The sequence below is a fragment of the Palaemon carinicauda genome, chromosome 6 (genome assembly GCF_036898095.1).
Source record: "Palaemon carinicauda isolate YSFRI2023 chromosome 6, ASM3689809v2, whole genome shotgun sequence".
Taxonomy (NCBI): domain Eukaryota; kingdom Metazoa; phylum Arthropoda; class Malacostraca; order Decapoda; family Palaemonidae; genus Palaemon; species Palaemon carinicauda.
Genome location: NC_090730.1, coordinates 149,097,039 through 149,116,081, shown reverse-complemented (window position 1 = coordinate 149,116,081; position 19,043 = coordinate 149,097,039). Strand labels below are relative to the sequence as shown.

Sequence of the window (19,043 nt, the reverse complement as noted above, 5' to 3'; positions counted from 1 at the left end):
CCGGTGGTAGCAGCAGGGACGCGTGCTCCTAGGCGGCACTCGGGATCACCTCCATCCAAGCACAGGTTGGTAGTGCAGGACGAAGACAGGTCAGTACAGCATTCTTCCCACCTTCTTTTCAGGCAGGAACCGTCGTGTCCTCTCCAAAGGATCGCCCGATCCCTTTCACCTTAGCGAGGATTTCGGACTCTGTGTCCTTGGAGCAGCAGACATGGTTTGATCCGCTGGCACGGGCGTTAATGAGGTTTATGAAACCAGCACTCACCGGCCAGGGTAACAAACCAGCGGCTGTCTCTCCTACGCTGAAGAGAAAGAGAGGAGTGGACTTCGTGGTGACTTCCCCCAGGGCGAAGTTGGTTCCCAAGAGGTCGGTCTCGAGGGTCCCCTCTCCTGCACGAGTACTCTCTCCTTCTCCCGCCCTGGAAGGATTTTTGGCGGGGGGGCTTTCCGTTGAAGATTTCTCCATCGGACAAGGGGTGACTGCTTACCTCTTCCTCTGGGAGCTTACCAGGTTCTTTCCCTCCTCGGTTACGGCCCGAGGTTTGGTTCAAGGAAGCTACAGGAAGATCAAGGGTACTTTCCTCCTCTCGAGCTCAGGCACCTTGGCCTTTCGTCGTTAAGTATCTACTTGCGGACAAGCTCGATGTTGTACCATCTGGACGCACTGACTGAAGGCTTCCTTCGGGTGTCTCATCTGTGGAGGTCAACGACCTCAGACACCCTTCCATCCTTGAGAAGAGTTTTGTCTTTGCCCAAGGACAGAGACTTAAACATCTGCTGTGCGGAGTAAATCGACTTCCGGTTTCACTCCTCCAAGGCGCTTTCTTCCAGACTCTGCAGGGCTCCAGCTCCCTTTTCTTTCAACCACGTCGGCCTAAGTTATCGGCTACGACAACTGGGACAAGGTGTCCAATTGCAGTTTCCTCCTGTCAGGAACAGATGGCACGGGAGACTCCCCCGGGGGGGGCATAGTCCTAAAAGGAGTTCACGAACTCTAGGATTGCAGGTTTTTTCGCTGGGAGGATGCTTAAGGTTACTCATCCGAATGACAGCTTCCCGATGCCCATTCCCGCACAATCTCTGTGAGTAGCCAAGGATATCGCGCCTGCCGTCTCTGTCAGCGAATTCAGTGTCTCTGAACCTCTATGCCATAGCATCAGCAGAGTTGCCCGGTTGGGCAGAATGATCCATACCTTAGGCGAAGGTCTTCCTTAGGATCATCGACGGCTTCACCCCCGGCCCCCTCAGTCGATCCTTTCTTGTAAGGAAGGATCTGAGAGGGGACGTCCATAGTCGACCTCTCAGCCCTGATCAAGTTTGTCGAACAAACTTCGGCCAGCGTAGACCAGCAGAATCGATCAGACTGGTAACGAGGCGACAGGACTCCTTTAACCCTGGATCGGAAGGACGGGTACTTTCAGTTTCCATTCCATCCATCTTCCAGGGTGCTCGTCGAATTCAGCCTAAACTGCAAGTATTCCTGCTTATGATGCAGTGTGGCTATCCCGCCGTGGCATAGCAGGTTTGTTTCCCCAGAGAACTCTCCCTGCCTTCCTCTTGGCCGCTCAGGTGCAGACTTCCGCCCTCCTCTGCTGTTTGGAGGGCTGGTCAACTCCGGTAGGCTCGGGTTTCGACCTGATTCAGCGCCGGGAAAAGCTTCCGAATGCTGACCATGAGTGTGGGCTCATGGTATTTTGCTTGGAGCCTTCTCTTCCTCTGCCTCAACATCTGGAGTATCTGGCCATGATATTGAGTCAACCGCCTTACCACGTTGGAAACCCCGCTTCTCGTCCGTCCAGCGAGGTTAAGCAACGTCGGTACTTGGATGGGTGACCACCTGGGGACGCCAGATTCTGTTACCACATCCTCCGAGCCTTCCTTTCGGTTCACCGTGGCAAGACTGAGGAGAGTCGCAGTACCTGTTCTCAGTCAAGCAGAGTTTTCAGCCCTACCTTGGAACGTTTCCTAGTTCTTCTTTCCTCATTGACCCGTTTATAGTCCGAACGGTCGCCTCAGGATAAGTTCCATGTGGGGCGATCCAAGTTCCGGTGGCTTCAGGCAATGTTTAACCGGACTCCCTGGCCCTATGGGACCAGCGGAACTATTAAACCTGCAATGGGTGTTGACCTATGGAGCCTCTTGATGGTAGTGGATATTCTCGTCCTTTCCCCACATTCTTGATGCGGTTCTCGGACTCGTCAAAGGAAAGGGGGGGGGGGCATGTTCCGGTCCAGGCCTATGGTCAAGACCTGAAGGATACCTCTCCATCATTCAGGCAGGCTTAAGGGCCTTAGTCTGGCCCCTCTTCAGATCCTACCGCTCCTGCCAAGTCGCCCCGTTGCGTGTCGACTTCATGCTAACCAGCAGGGGACGCATTTTCACACCTTCACATCTTGCAGTAGAGATATCGGGATGATTGAGATTCTCTCAATTCCACCATCGGCTCTCTCATTCCAGGCAGGGGAATGTTTCTCTCAGACTATCCGAGCAGAGCCTCATAGAGAGAGTGTACCTAGGGGTCTTTGACCTTGGGTAACCAGCAAGTGCTGGTCTGGGGGACCTGATCGCGACAGCTTGGAACCTCAAGCTTCCGCTAGTTTTCCCCCCAGTCTCAGACCCCGAGACTCTGGCAAGATGCATTCCGGTGATGGTGGGACAACTTCGACGCCTGCGTCTTCCTCCTTTTTGTCTGCGGACAATGGGTCTCAACAAAACCAGGTTGTCTGTCAACCTTTCAATGGGAGAGCTCCACTGGGACTATGTGCAGAACGGTTTCTGGACCCTCTGCTTCCCCTGACGGAACTCCCGGGAGAGCTTCTCCCACGGCGCAGACTACTCAAGCAACCACACTGCGACATCTCTCCCGAACCGGGGCGTCGCTTCGGCTTCATGCCTGGAGACACTACGCTTCCTCCTCTAGAAGAGACAACCCGCTACAGTCGCGGTACGGAGGTCGCGTCATCTGCGATAGTCATCCACAGGGGTCTCCCAGGCAAAGTGAAGAGTCTAAGGTGGTTGGTGCCGTGGGAGATATACTTCTTCCCGTGAGGCCTCTTCTCCAGCAATAACGGTCTTATTGCCTTTCGGCGGGAGGAAACTCCTTTCCGCTCTTGGCAATGAAGCCTGTCGCTCAGCCTTTCCCTGACCTTCAGGCTTAAAGGAATAACTTTTTCCTGCCCGCTGGATCTATCCTCGCTCATGCGAAGCTACGATCGTCCCTGCCCTAGTCGGAGGAAGACCTCCAACTTGGAGCATGGCTCGGACTTTTAGTCCTTTAAGAGATCTTCTCAAGACCCTTTTACGACAGGCCTCGGATTGTATTCCGCCCTGGGTCTTCTGCTCACTCTGGCCACGGCCAGTGTGTGAGCAATCTTCTTGGTCTCTTACTACTCCCCCCCTTTCTAAGGAAGAGGGGAAGGCAACATTCAGGCTCGCTCCTGAGTTGTTGGCTAGACTCAGAATCTGAGGGTCCCGACCCTTCGGTCCGATTCATTCAAGATTTTGAGTCTCCATTCTGTGTCTGATGTCCCAAGACCTTCTCTTTCTTGCCAGTACAGGAATCGAGAGGTTAGCGCTGGGAACAGCTGCAGTTTGGCCTCAGTTGCAGCCGATTTGGGAACACAAGGAGGACATGGGGGGAGAGTCACCAGTATACCTCTTCAGCCCGGACTCAAGGACATTCATCTCGACCTGTCTTCAGACCCTCCCCCGTCACGTCGCCCTACAGCACGATGTTGGATACATCGCAACGTCCCTCGCCTTCGAGTAATACTACTCTGTGACGCAGGTGCTACAAGCTGGAGTCTGGAAGCGTCTGATGACCTTCGCAGCCCGCTTCCTGCAGGGCGTGACCCACAGGAGTCTCGATACGTTTTCTATCGCTCTGTGGTGGCTACACAACAGCTGGTCTAACCTCAGGCTCCTTTTTGGACAGGTAGCAGAAGGTTGAGGGCATTGTTATCAGGTTTTAGTCTGCATGAACGAAAGAAGTATGTCTGGCCCTTACTTCTTTCTTCATCATCCCCTCTACGGGGAAGCAGCATCCTGGTCTCTGCATAGCTGACCTCGAACCTCTGCAGGTAAACCATGCTTCCTTGTGTTCCGAGTATTGAGTCAATACTGTCGCGTCCCCCATACCCTGACGAGGTGGTATTGGGAACGTCTTAACCCAGAGTTCCTTCTGGAACTCCAGGTCAACTGCCTAAGACGGGTCACACTTCTTCCTTCACACACAAGCTTACGTAGGCCACATGGTTCCTTGCGGTGCAAGGAACTTGTGAGGTGCAGGGACTCCTTTTCTCGAGTGCGACTCACTCGGATTCTGAGTCCCCGGGTAAAGCCAAAGCCAGTATGGCTGGGGACTTTCCACCCTTCCTAAGGGATAAGTCACCCTTTGTAAATAGCGTGGTTTGTATTTCGGTTACGGAACAAATGACAAATTCGAAGATAATTTGTATTTTTCCTAACCATACAAACCTTAGCTATTTACACATATTTGCCCGCCAGCCCTGTCCCCCAAGACAAGTCCTACCTCTAAGTGAAAGTGAGTATTCACCTGTGTGTGAGGGGGAGGAGGGGTAGCTAGCTACCACTCCCCTACCCCCCCGCTAACTAGCGCGGGGGTAATACACCCTCGTTAAATTCTAATGGCTCGCCATTTCAGCTACGCTAAAAGTAATACCCTTTGTAAATAGCTAAGGTTTGTATGGTTAGGAAAAATACAAATTATCTTCGAATTTGTCATTTTTCCCCTTTTGGGGGGTTCTTCTCTTGCCTTTTTTTTTCGTGCGACTATGCTCTTGGTGCTGAGCGGTCGCACCTGCAGTTTCGCTCAAGGGGCTGGGCAACTGCAGGAGCTCCTCTTCGGAGGATTGCTCCTTTTAGGTCACCGGATGACCAGTCTCTTCTACGAAGTGTTTCTCTTTCGTTCGCGAGAGAGTACACTCATAGAGACTCCTCTTCGGAGGTTTCTTCTGTTGCGGTTGCTGTTGGCCTCCCTCGCCGTAGGCCCACCATCTGCCTCGTCGTAAGGGCCTCTCATCTCCCTATAGGGTGCTTGAGGTGCCTTTTTGGATCTCCGTTTGCAGCCTACAACTCCTTTTTCTCGATCTTCCGCCTTGGTGCAGATGGACAGCAGTCTGATCTCGTCTTCCGACGGGCAACGGTCTTCCCGACGGACAACGGTCTTCCCGACGGACAGCGGTCTTCCGACGGACATCAGTCTCCCGGCGGACAACGATCCCTTCGGGGCAAAGGGTTGCCTCCCACGGGGGTTCTTCTCTTGCGTGTCAGGGTTTCCCTGCGTGCCCTTCTGCTGTGTTCTCTCCTGCTCCTGCTCAGTGTTAACACACAGGCGCTCTTCTGCTCATCAGCGCTCTCCTGTTCGTCAGCGCTTTCAAGATGATCATCCCTGCTGTTCCTGTTGGTTCCTGTTACGCGCCCTGTGCGCCCACGTTCGCCCTCACGATCTAGAACTTCGGTTCAGGTCGGGGTCAAGGACTCTTCTTCTATGCACAGGCTTCCACGCGTAGCCTTCTGCTCGTCAGCGATCATCAGCTCGCCAGCGATCACCAGCTCGCCAGCGATCACCTGTCTCTCGGCGATCTCCGGATCGCCCGCGTGTGTTACAGCCGGCACGCCAACGTTCTCCAACACTTCTGAAGGAACATGGTTCGCCAGTTACTAGCTCACCTGCGCATGCTGATCGCCATCGCGCGACCCTCAACTGCGGATGCTGATCGCCATCGCGCGACCCTCAACTGCGGATGCTGATCGCCATCGCGCGACCCTCAACTGCGGATGCTGATCGCCATCGCGCGACCCTCAACTGCGGATGCTGCTCGCCATCGCGCGACCCTCAACTGCGGATGCTGATCGCCATCGCGCGACCCTCAACTGCGGATGCTGCTCGCCATCGCGCGACCCTCAACTGCGGATGCTGATCGCCATCGCGCGACCCTCAACTGCGGATGCTGATCGCCATCGCGCGACCCTCAACTGCGGATGCTGCTCGCCATCGCGCGACCCTCAACTGCGGATGCTGCTCGCCATCGCGCGACCCTCAACTGCGGATGCTGCTCGCCATCGCGCGACCCTGGCATGCTGATCACCAGGCGCATGCTGCTCACCATAGCACGATCGCCCTCCTGCACATGCTGCTCGCGATCGCTCACCTTCGCATACTGCTCGCCAACGCACGATCGCTCACCTGCGCATGCTGCTCGACCATCGCGTCGGCATAACACAACGCGCCTTCGCCAACCTACGGGTTAGCGCTCACCAGCTCACCACCGATCGCTTGTTGATCCATATCGCCAGCGGTCTTCCTCGCCCACGCGGCAGCGTGTTTCCTCGCCATCGCGCTAACGCTTGCGTTCGCCGCCTCGGACTCACTCTCATCCACCTGCCCACCCTCACGACCACTCGCCCGCGCGACCGCACGGCCACTCGCTTGCGCGCCCACACACCCACGTGCCTGCACGTCTACGCTCATGCGCGTCCGCGCCCATGCTCTCCAATGTTCGCCCACGCGCGAACCAACGGTTTTTCCATTGCGCGGACGGATGGTGTTCCGTCGCGCGAACCTACAGTGTTTATTCGCACAAACGTCGGCTTATTTCTTGCAGTATCCATTGCTCGTCTATGGGTTATCGCTCGCCGACCAACAGCTCTCGCCCTTCCTACCACGCTCGCCCTCCTTCTGCGCTCCTTCGCTCACCTTCGTTCACCTTCGTTTGCGTTACCGCGCACGGGCGCTTCCACGTTCGCCCACGCGAAAATCTTTGAATTTCCGTCGCGCGAGCTCCAGGGCGATTGCGACCACAATTCCCAATGGGGTTTTTCGCAGCCTGGCGAGTTCTTCTGGAGCGTATTTCCAGAACACGGCCTCACCCCGTAAACGCAGAGCACGGCACTTGCAAGAATAGGAGAAACTTAAGGGAGATCTGAGCAACACTCCTCTTTCCTGAACCTGGGTTAGCCCTTCCCCGTCATTCCCTGGAAGTATTTTTTTTTTTGGGGGGGGGGGGGGTCTTTCCGTTCGAGATTTCTCCATCGGACAAGGGGTGACTGCTTACCTCTTCCTCTGGGAGCTTACCAGGTTCTTTCCCTCCTCGGTTACGGCCCGAGGTTTGGTTCAAGGAAGCTACAGGAAGATCAGGGGTACTTTCCTCCTCTCGAGCTCAGGCACCTTGGCCTTTCGTCGTTAAGTATCTAAATTGCGGACGATCTCGATGTTGTACCATCTGGACGCGCTGACTGAGGGCTTCCTTCGGGTGTCTCGCCTGTGGAGGTCGACGACCTCAGACACCCTTCCATCCTTGAGAAGAGTTTGTTTGTGCCCAAGGACAGAAACTTAGACAGCTGCTGTGCGGAGGAAATCGACTTCCGGTTTCACTCCTCCAAAGCGCTTTCTTCCAGACTCTGCAGGGCTCCAGCGCCCTTTTCTTTCAACCACGTCGGCCTAAGTTATCGGCTACGACAACTGGGACAAGGTGTCCAATTGCAGTTTCCTCCTGTCAGGAACAGATGGCACGGGAGACTCCCCCGGGGGGGCATAGTCCTAAAAGGAGTTCACGAACTCTAGGATTGCAGATTTTTCGCTGGAAGGATGCTTAAGGTTACTCATCCGAATGACAGCTTCCCGATGCCCATTCCCGCACAATCTCTGTGATTAGCCAAGGATATCGCGCCTGCCGTCTCTGTCAGCGAATTCAGTGTCTCTGAACCTCTATGCCATAGCGTCAGCAGAGTTGCCCGGTTGGGCAGAATGATCCATACCTTAGGCGAAGGTCTTCCTTAGGATCATCGACGGCTTCACCCGGCCCCCTCAGTCGATCCTTTCTTGTAAGGAAGGATCTGAGAGGGGATGTCCGTAGTCGACCTCTCAGCCCTGATCAAGTTTGTCGAACAAACTTCGGCCAGCGTAGACCAGCAGAATCGATCAGACTGGTAACGAGGCGACAGGACTCCTTAAACCCTGGATCGGAAGGACGGGTACTTTCAGTTTCCATTCCATCCATCTTCCAAGGTGCTCGTCGAATTCAGCCTAGACTGCAAGTATTCCTGCTTATGATGCAGTGTGGCTATCCCGCCGTGGCATAGCAGGTTTGTTTCCCCAGAGAACTCTCCCTGCCTTCCTCTTGGCCGCTCAGGTGCAGGCTTCCGCCTCATCTGCTGTTTGGAGGGCTGGTCAACTCCGGTAGGCTCGGGTTCGACCTTCTTCAGCACCGGGACAAGCTTCCGGATGCTTACCATGAGTGTGGGCTCATGGTATTTTGCTTGGAGCCTTCTCTTCCTCTGCCTCAACATCTGGAGTATCTGGCCATGATATTGAGTCAACGGCCGTACCACGTTGGAAACCCCGCTTCTCGTCCGTCCAGCGAGGTTATGCAACGTCGGTACTTGGATGGGTGACCACCTGGGGATGCCAGATTCTGTTACCACATCCTCCGAGCCTTCCTTTCGGTTGACTGTGGCAAGACTGAGGAGAGTCGCAGTACCTGTTCTCAGTCAAGCAGACCCCCCAGATGCTGAAGCCTTGACGAGGATGGGGGGCTTAGGGATTAGCAGCTGGGCTCTAATGAACAGTGGGAACTACTTCCCATTGGACCTCGGTGCCCAGCTGTCGATTCAACTAAATCAGTCAGCACTTTCTCTTTTACTTTTGATTATTTCTTTTTTTCTCCCATCTCTTCCTTTTGGGCTCGATATTGTTGACGACTTTGGCATGTTCGATTTTACTTTGGATGCTGCTTTGGATTTGGCACAGTGTGGGATGGACTGCATTCCATCTCAACCTGTGCCAATTTAGATGCCATCACCCTCTGGCAGACCCCATTGGGTGCAGACCAAGTCTGTTAAGAGTCGGGCTCCAGTGATCCGGTCTTAAGTCACCCATATTTGCGGGTAATGGGTGACGCCAGGCATTGGAGTCGACGGTGGGAGGGGCTAACTACCCCCACTGACCAGTGTACGCCCACCTTAAGAGAGGCAGCCCCTCTCTAATAGAGGACTGGTCCCCGCTGAAGCCTCTTCTCGTGTTGGGCCACATGGGATAGGAGGACTGACATCCTCCGATAAGAGGTGGATAACCCGGCTTGCTTTTCCAAAAAAACCCAACACCTCTGTTGACGACCTGGAAAATACAAACATGGACCTCGGTACAGACAGCTCCAACTCGGGTTCTAACATTGTAACGTTAGAACCTTATTCACGTCATGTGAATAATAAAACGCTAGAGAAGAAGAGAGAGAGAGTGAAAAATGATGACAGTACAGAAAGATATAGAAAAGTAGAAGTATTACCTGGTCACTATGAAGTAGTGAATTATGAAAAATTTTTTATCTTGGAATTTGAAAACGGAAGAAATGAGCGTATAAATGTTTTTAAAGCTAATAGAGAAATAGTTAATTTATGTGGAGGGCAGCCAAAAATTTTACCCCAGGGAAATGGAAGTCTCTTGATAGAGACACTCTCCCCATTACAAGGTGAAAGGTTAAAAACACTTACAAAATTGAATGGTCATAGCGTAAAATGCGTTTCACACCCTACTTTCAACCAGAGTAGAGGTGTGATATATGCTCCAGAATTGTTGGATATAGAGGAGAAAGAAATAGAGGATGAACTGAAAAGTCAAGGAGTAGTTAAAGTAGTCAGAATGAGAAAGAGAGTTGGAGAACAACGTATCCCTCTTGCTACTCTGATTATAACATTTGATCAATGCCGATTACCAAATGTTATAAAAGCTGGATGGCTATCTTTGAAGGTAAAACCATATATCCCGTCACCATTGCGATGTTATCATTGCCAAATGTATGGCCATTTAAGCCAGAAATGTAAAGAAAAACTAAACAATAAGCCAGCTGTTTGTGCCAACTGTGGAAAAAGTAGTCATGGAGTATGCATAGAAAACCCTAATTGCATACATTGTGGGGAAGCACACCCAGCTACATCTAAAAGCTGTGTAAAGTTTATTTTTGAAAAAGAAATCCAGGCCATTAGGACCATGGAAAGGGTTACTTTTAAAGAGGCTCGTAAAAGAGCTCTTGAAAAGCAAATAAGACCAGGGCAACCTTTTTCAATGGTTCTGAAGAAAAACTTGTCAAACCACACAGACGAAAATTATATCTCTACTTCTAAGATAAAGAAACAAATGAAAGTAGTTAAAGAGGTTGAAAGTCCCATCGAAAATCTATATCCAGAAATTGTGGAAAAATCAAAACGGACACTTAAAGATCTGAAAATTATTCAAAAGCCAACTACTCCGATTTTAAACAATAGTACAAACCTCTCACAGGCCGTTTCCTTGCCTGATCTGATGGAGGTTGCACTCGAAACCAATTTACCTGGTGAACCCGTAGTGGGGAAGGTGCAAAAACCTGACAGATCACAACCTTTTAATCGAAAAAGAGAGAGACCTCCCTCCCTCTCTCCTCCTACCATAAGAAACATTAAAGTCACGACTTCCAATAAATATGATATCTTATCTGCTGATGTTTCTGAACAACTAGAAGGTAAATTGAACCAATCAGAAATTCAAGTTGAGGTCCACCATCCTCCTCAACAATTAGATCAAAAGGACACAAAGAAAAAGAGAAACACAAAACCCACTATATCAAGATCCTCTCTAGAGTTACCTCCGGGAAACATTGTTAGATCAAATAGTGCCATTGGGAAGACTTCATCTAAGGTGTCTTCCAAAAAATAAAACATAGTTTTTTCCTCCATTCTGCAATGGAATTGCCAGGGTTTAAGGGCGAAATATGAACAACTTAAGCTCCTCATACGTGAGCACTCCCCTATAACAGTATGTCTACAAGAAAGCAAGCTCGATGCTAATACTCCTTGTCCTCGAGAGTATGTTAGCTATAGGACACCATATGATCAACGAGCAGGGAGCCATGGGGGAAGTCTTATGTACATTCGTCGAGATGTTCCCCAAATATCTTTGTCTATCTGTACCCCTCTGCAGGCAGTGGCTGTACAGATTGATATAGGAAGAAAATACACAATCTGTTCTCTTTACTTGCCTCCAAATGATAACATCTCATATGATAATATAGTAGAGGTGATTAAACAACTCCCACAACCCTTTCTCTTACTAGGAGACCTTAATAGTAGACATCCTTTATGGGGTGATGTTTTAGCAAATGCAAGGGGTAATATTATATCGTCAATTTTGGAGAATGAAGATGTCGGACTCCTCAATACAGGAGAGCCCACACATTTTCATGTACAGACAGGTACCTTGTCCTGCATTGACCTATCAGTTGCAAGCTCTAACTGTCTTCTCGATTTTAATTGGAGAACATTAGATGATTGGCATACTAGTGATCATGCACCAATCATTATAAACACCAACAATGGTCCACCTTTACAAAGATCACCTCGATGGAATCTTGATAAGGCGGACTGGAATAGATTTCGGGAGTTAAGTGAAATTGAAGGAAATGCAGAACAGTTTGAAAGTGTTGATGATGCCATAGACTTACTTAATGGAACTCTTCACACAGCAGGAGTGAATTCCATTCCCAAAACAACTGGGATATTCAGACGACGACCAGTCCCCTGGTGGTCGTCAGAACTAACTGCCCTGCACAGAGCCACAAGAAAGTCTTTAACTCGATTGCGCATGCACCGTAATGAGGAGAATTTAGTCATATACAAGAAATGTAGAGCACAGTTCCGCCGTGCCATGAAAGAAGCTAGGCGCCAGTCTTGGATGTCCTTTGTTTCCTCCATTAACAGTAGAACACCAACATCATCTGTGGGGAGGAAAGTAAAAAAGATAGCAGGAAAATTCACCCCAAACCCACCACCAGTGTTAAAGATAAATGGCCAGTATATGACTGGAGCAACCGAAGTTAGCAATGCCCTGGCTGACCATTTCTCAAATGTATCGTGCAAGTGTCAAGCAGCTCCTGGTCACCAGTATAGGAGCAATGAAGAAAAGAAAGTTTTAAACTTCGCAACAAGAAAGCAAGAGTCATACAATTCTCCTTTTACTGAAAGAGAATTTGATTCTGCTCTTGCTACTTGTAACGATACAGCCCCTGGACCCGATGGAATTCCATATGCAATGATTAAACATGTACCTTATAATACAAAGTTATTTATTTTAAGCATTTTTAATAGAATATGGCATGATCATAGTTATCCAAGTGTTTGGGAACTAGCCATTATTTTAGCCTTTTTAAAACCTGGTAAGGACAAGTTTTTAGCAGCAAACTACCGACCTATTGCATTGACATCTTGTTTATGTAAAATCATGGAGAAGATGGTCAATGCAAGACTGATTTGGTACCTTGAAAAGAAGAATATTTTATCACCCATTCAATGTGGATTCAGGAAAATGCACTCAACGACTGATGTGCTGATACAACTTGAGTCCTCCATTTGTGAAGCCTTTGCCTCCAAACAGCACCATGTTACAGTTTTTTTTGATCTTGAAAAGGCATATGATACCACATGGAGATACTGTATACTTAAAAGAATCCATGAGTGCGGATTGAGAGGTGAGCTACCACTATTCATCCAGTCATTTCTTTCACATAGAGTTTTCCAAGTGAGAGTTGGGGAAGCTCTATCACAGAGTAAATGCCAGGAAGAAGGAGTTCCTCAGGGGAGTGTGCTGAGTGTAACCCTTTTTGCACTAGCAATTAATGGGATATCCTCAGTCATTCCCCGGGATGTTCTTGCAACATTATTTGTGGATGATCTCTCCATATCATTTGCTGGAGCCAGAATGGCAATGGTTGAGAGAAAAATCCAACTCTCTATTGATAAAATTATCCATTGGGCCGATATGAATGGATTTAAGTTCTCAACAAGTAAAACTACAATTGTCCATTTCTGTCGTATACGGGGAGTACATCCAGACCCGGATATATACATCAAAGGTCAACGGATCCCATGTGCAAGTGAAGCCAAATTTTTAGGGTTGATATTTGATTGTAGGCTTACATGGGTTTCTCACTTAAAAACATTAAAAGCTAAATGTGTTGAAGCTATGAATCTTTTAAAAGTCTTGTCCCATACATCATGGGGGGCAGACCGCAATACAATTTTAAAATTATACAAGGCCTTGATATTTTCCAAAATTAGTTATGGATGCGAAATATACTCCTCAGCAACCCCAAGCCGGTTAAAAATACTAGATTCAATACATCATGCTAGCATTAGATTGTCCACAGGAGCCTTTAGAACATCCCCTATCACAAGTCTCCTTGTTGATGCTGGGGAGTTGCCTCTGGACCTTTACCGAATGTCCTCTATTATTCGGTATTGGTTTAGATTGCAAAGACTCCCCAATTCTTCAGCCTTTCAAACTGCAAGCCTTGTAAGGAACTCAACCTACTTTGAGTTGCACCCAAAATCTCCTCAACCTTTTGGGTTTCGGGTTAACCAATTATTAAACAATCTGGATATGATTAGAAATAAGGTGCTTCCATTCAAGGTATCATCAACGCCTCCATGGAAATTACCTGACATATCTTTTTGTAGATACTTTATTGGAGTTAAGAAGAATTTGACTGACTTAGAATCCAGGTCTTTTTTTATGGAACATGTCGAAGAACATAGGGGATCGACTTTTATATATACTGATGGCTCCAAATCTGATGCTGGCGTTGGATTTGGAGTACATAGTAATGATTTTAATTGTAGAGGTGCACTTCCTCTAACAGCTTCCATATTTACTGCCGAACTGTATGGCATATTAACCGCTATTGAGAAAATAGCTTTGGAAAAGGAGGGTAATTTTACAATTTTTAGTGATGCAAGGAGTGTTCTTCAAGCTTTAGAAGTTTTTAATTCTAGTAACCCTCTAGTTTTAAAGATTTTAGAATGGCTTTTTATTATTGGACGGAAAGGTATAACTGTTCGATTTTGTTGGGTTCCAGCACATGTAGGTGTGTCTGGGAATGAGAAGGCAGATTTACTGGCGAAGAATGCGGCATCCGAGTTGCTACCAAGGAGGTATCCCATTCCATGTAACGATTTCCTACCTTACATCAAGAAATTGGTATGTGATAAATGGCAAGAGCACTGGGATAGTCAAGATGGCAATAAAATGAGGGAAGTAACAAATATCATATCACCTTGGAGGTATAACATGATTCCCCGAAAATGGGAGACGACTCTTTGTCGTCTCCGTATTGGTCACACACGGTTGACACACGAGTTTCTGCTGAAGGGCCAACACCAACCGTATTGCGAGGACTGCTTAGTACCTTTAACAGTGAGGCATTTGTTGACCGAATGCCCTAATTTTACTAACTTAAGAAATAGATATCTGTTTGAGGCTCGAGGTGAGGATGGCAGGTTTATCCTTGCCAAGATTCTTGGACATGATGTGTCTTACTATGCGAGCGGAATTTTTAGATTTATTTCAGAAGCAGGTCTTCTGAAAACTATTTAACTATTGTAATGACTTCTTAATTTTTATGGTTTTAATTGAATTTGCTTTTAATTTTCATATACAGTAAATGGTATCGGCGTCAATGACCTTAGATGTCAGGATGCCAGAAAACTTTCAATCAATCAATCAATCAATCAGTCAAGCAGAGCTTTCAGCCCTACCTTGGAACGTTTCCTAGTTCTCCTTTCCTCATTGACCCGTCTATAGTCCGAACGGTCGCCTCAGGATAAGTTCCATGTGGGGCGATCCAAGTTCCGGTGGCTTCAGGCAATGTTTAACCGGACTCCCTGGCCCTATGGGACCAGCGGAACTATTAGACCTGCAATGGGTGTTGACCTATGGAGCCTCTTGATGGTAGTGGATATTCTCGTCCTTTCCCCACATTCTTGATGCGGTTCTCGGACTCGTCAAAGGAAGGGGAGGGGCATGTTCCGGTCCAGGCCTATGGTCAAGACCTGAAGGATATCTCTCCATCATTCAGGCAGGCTTAGGGGCCTTAGTCTGGCCGAGTCGCCCCGTGCCCGTCGACTTCATGATCCTGGCGTATTCTAACCAGCAGGGGACGCATTTCACACCTTCACATCTTGCAGTAGAGATACCGGGATGATTGAGATTCTCTCAATACCACCATCGGCTCTCTCGTTCCAGGCAGGGGAATGTTCTCTCAGACTATCCGAGCAGAGCCTCGTAGAGAGAGTGTACCTGGTGGTCTTTGACCTTGGATAACCAGCAAGTGCTGGTCTGGGGGACCTGATCGCGACAGCTTGGAACCTCAAGCTTCCGCTATTTTTCCCCCCAGTCTCAGACCCCGAGACTCTGGCAAGATGTATTCCGGTGATGGTGGGACAACTTCGACGCCTGCGTCTTCCCTCCTTCTTGTCTGTGGACAATGGGTCTCAACAAGACCAGGTTGTTTGTCAACCTTTCAATGGGAGAGCTCCACTGGGACTATGCGCAGAACGGTTTCTGGACCCTCTGCTTCCCCTGACGGAACTCCCGGGAGAGCTTCTCCCACGGCGCAAACTACTCAAGCATCCACACTGCGACATCTCTCCCGAACCGGGGCGTCGCTTCGGCTTCATGCCTGGAGACACTACGCTTCCTCCTCAAGAGGAGACAACCCGCTACAGTCGCGGTACGGAGGTCGCGTCATCTGCGATAGTCATCCACAGGGGTCTCCCAGGCAAAGTGAAGAGTCTAAGGTGGTTGGTGCCGTGGGAGATATACCTCTTCCCTTGAGGCCTCTTCTCCAGCAATAACGGTCTTATTGCCTTTCGGTGGGAGGAAACTTCTTTCCGCTCTCGGCAATGAAGCCTGTCGCTCAGCCTTTCCCTGACCTTCAGGCTTAAAGGAATAACTTTTTCCTGCCCGCTGGATCTATCCTCGCTCATGCGAAGCTACGATCGTCCCTGCCCTAGTCGGAGGAAGACCTCCAACTTGGAGCATGGCTCGGACTTTTAGTCCTTTAAGAGATCTTCTCAAGACCCTTTATGACAGGCCTCGGATTGTATTCCGCCTTGGGTCTCCTGCTCACTCTGGCCACGGCCAGTGTGTAAGCAATCTTCTTGGTCTCTTACGACTCCCCCCTTTCTAAGGAAGAGGGGAAGGCAACATTCAGGCTCGCTCCTGAGTTGTTGGCTAGACTCAGAATCTGGGGGTCCTGGCCCTTCGGTCCGATTCATTCAAGATTCGAGTCTCCATTCTGTATCTGATGTCCCAAGACCTTCTCTTTCTTGCCAGTAAAGGAATCGAGAGGTTAGCGCTGGGAACAGCCGCAGTTTTTCCTCAGTTGCAGCCGATTTGGGAGCACAAGGAGGACATGGGGGGAGAGTCACCAGTATACCTCTTCAGCCCGGACTCAAGGACATTCATCTCGACCTGTCTCCAGACCCTCCCCCGTCACGTCGCCCTACAGCACGATGTTGGATACATCGCAACGTCCCTTGCCTTCGAGTAATACTACTCTTTGACGCAGGTGCTACAAGCTGGAGTCTGGAAGCGTCTAATGACCTTCGCAGCCCGCTTCCTGCAGGGCGTGACCCACAGGAGTCTCGATACGTTTTCTATCGCTCTGTGGTGGCTACACAACAGCTGGTCTAACCTCAGGCTCCTTTTTGGACAGGTAGCAGAAGGTTGAGGGCATTGTTATCAGGTTTTAGTCTGCATGAACGAAAGAAGTATGTCTGGCCCTTACTTCTTTCTTCATCATCCCCTCTACGGGGAAGCAGCATCCTGGTCTCTGCATAGCTGACCTCGAACCTCTGCAGGTAAACCATGCTTTCTTGTGTTCCGAGTATTGAGTCAATACTGTCGCGTCCCCCATACCCTGACGAGGTGGTATTGGGAACGTCCTAACCCAGAGTTCCTTCTGGAACTCCAGGTCAACTGCCTAGGACGGGTCACACTTCTTCCTTCACACACAAGCTTACGTAGGCCACATGGTTCCTTGCGGAGCAAGGAACTTGTGAGGTGCAGGGACTCCTTTTCTCGAGTGCGACTCACTCGGATTCTGAGTCCCCGGGTAAAGCCAAAGCCAGTATGGCTGGGGACTTTCTACCCTCCCTAAGGGGTAAGTCACCCTTTGTAAATAGCGTGGTTTGTATTTCGGTTACGGAACAAATGACAAATTCGAAGATAATTTGTATTTTTCCTAACCATACAAACCTTAGCTATTTACACATATTTGCCCGCCAGCCCTGTCTCCCAAGACAAGTCCTACCTCTAAGTGAAAGTGAGTATTCACCTGTGTGTGAGGGGGAGGAGGGGTAGCTAGCTACCACTCCCCTACCCCCCCCGCTAACTAGCGCGGGGGTAATACACCCTCATTAAATTCTAATGGCTCGCCATTTCAGCTACGCTAAAAGGTAGCCCTTTGTAAATAGCTAAGGTTTGTATGGTTAGGAAAAATACAAATTATCTTCGAATTTGTCATATTTTTGAGTGAGCGTGCACATTAATAATTATCTTATTCAATTTTCCTGATTGTAATCAATTTTTTTATTCATTTTTCCAGATTGTAATTAATGGAAGTGACAAGGCATTTACTTTTGATTTTGCCTTCCCATCAAACACCAACCAGAGTTATGTGTATGATTCAGCCATTAAGAAGGTAGTGAAGAATCTGTTCAAAGGTATGTATTTTAAATTAAGTTTAACCTGTTGGTGTGAATGAAAAAACAAGCCTTTCGTTGTTTTTCTTCAATATTTTTACAAGGTCAGCTGGAAGTAGTTGTTGAAGCTTGTTACCCAGATAATAAGATGTAATGAGCACATGTGAGCATCACTCACACTCTTACTGACCATCTTTTCTATGGCTGCTATCAAATACAGACATCATCGCTAAATTGGAACACTTGACTCCCTATTGCTTGAAGATTTCTTATCTGTGTGTGTTGATGTATGACCCTTCAAAGTGATAGGATTAGGGTTAAACAGTGAATATGTGCAGTTGTTTGGTTACAGTATGTAGCCCTTGTGTATGAATCCTCTTGTCTTCTTTTGCACTGATCTCCCTGTCCCTTTTCTCTCTCAATACTGGCAATCCTTTCCCCTGCCTTCTTCAACAGTTATTATTCATATTATAAATAGCCAAGCTAGAGCCCAAGTTGCAAAGCCAGGATGCTACAAGCCCAATGGCTTAATAAAAAAATAGCCCAGTGTGGAAAGGAAATAAAAAACCTATATGAGAAGTAATGAATAAAGAATATAAAATATCTTAAGATCAATAACAATGTCAAAATAGATCTGTCATAAACTATGAAGAGAGAATTATGTCAGCCTGTTTAACCTAAGAAAATTTGCTGCAAGTTTGAATTAATGAAGTTCCATTGATTTAACTACCTGATTAGAAAGATCATTGCACAATATGAACACAGCTGGAATAAAACTTCTAGAATACCGAGTAGTTTTGAGCCTATGATGGCAAAAGCAAGAGTGCTAGTTAACTGCATAGCTAGTAATATGGACTAAAGTACAGTCTAGGAAGATCTGAGTGCAAAGGATGGTCAGAATTATGAAAAATCTAACGCAACATACATACAGAAATAACTGAATGACAGTGCCAGATAATGATATCAAGATCAGGAATAAGAAATTTAATAGCCTACAGTTTTTCATCCAACAAATTAAGATGAGATTCAGCAGCTGAAGATCAGACAGGAGAACAATACTGTACGTGAAACAAGGCAGAATGAAAGAATTAAAACCCTTCTTCACAATAGATTGATCACCAAAATCTCAAGACTCAATACAGTATTATTATTTTGTTATTACTTGTTAAGCTACAACCCTAGTTAGAAAAAACAGGACAGTGTAAGCCCAAGGCCTAGTGATGAAAGGAAACAAGGAAATAAATAAACTACAAGAGAAGTAATGAACAATTAAAATAGAATATTTTAAGGACAGTTACAAGATTAAAATAAATCATTCATATATGAACTTAAAACTATAGGAGAGAAATAAGATAGTGTGCCCAAGTGTACCCTCAAGCAAGAGAATTCTACCCCAAGACAGTGGAAGACCATGGTACAGAGGTTATGGCACTACCCAATACTAAAGAACAGTGGTTTGATTTTGAAGTGTCCTTCTAGAAGAGCTCCTTACCATAGCTTCTACCCTTACCAAA

General features: G+C 48.1%; 1 protein-coding gene across 2 annotated transcripts in view; it reads left to right on the top strand.

The window, feature by feature from the left end:
• Positions 1–19,043, top strand: part of LOC137642717 (chromosome-associated kinesin KIF4-like) — an 85,991-nt gene that overhangs the window by 9,554 nt on the left and 57,394 nt on the right. For both annotated transcript variants that reach the window (XM_068375525.1, XM_068375524.1), the window contains exon 3: positions 17,433–17,550. In XM_068375525.1, coding sequence (XP_068231626.1) covers positions 17,433–17,550 — 118 coding nt within the window. The remainder of the gene's footprint in view (positions 1–17,432; positions 17,551–19,043) is intronic.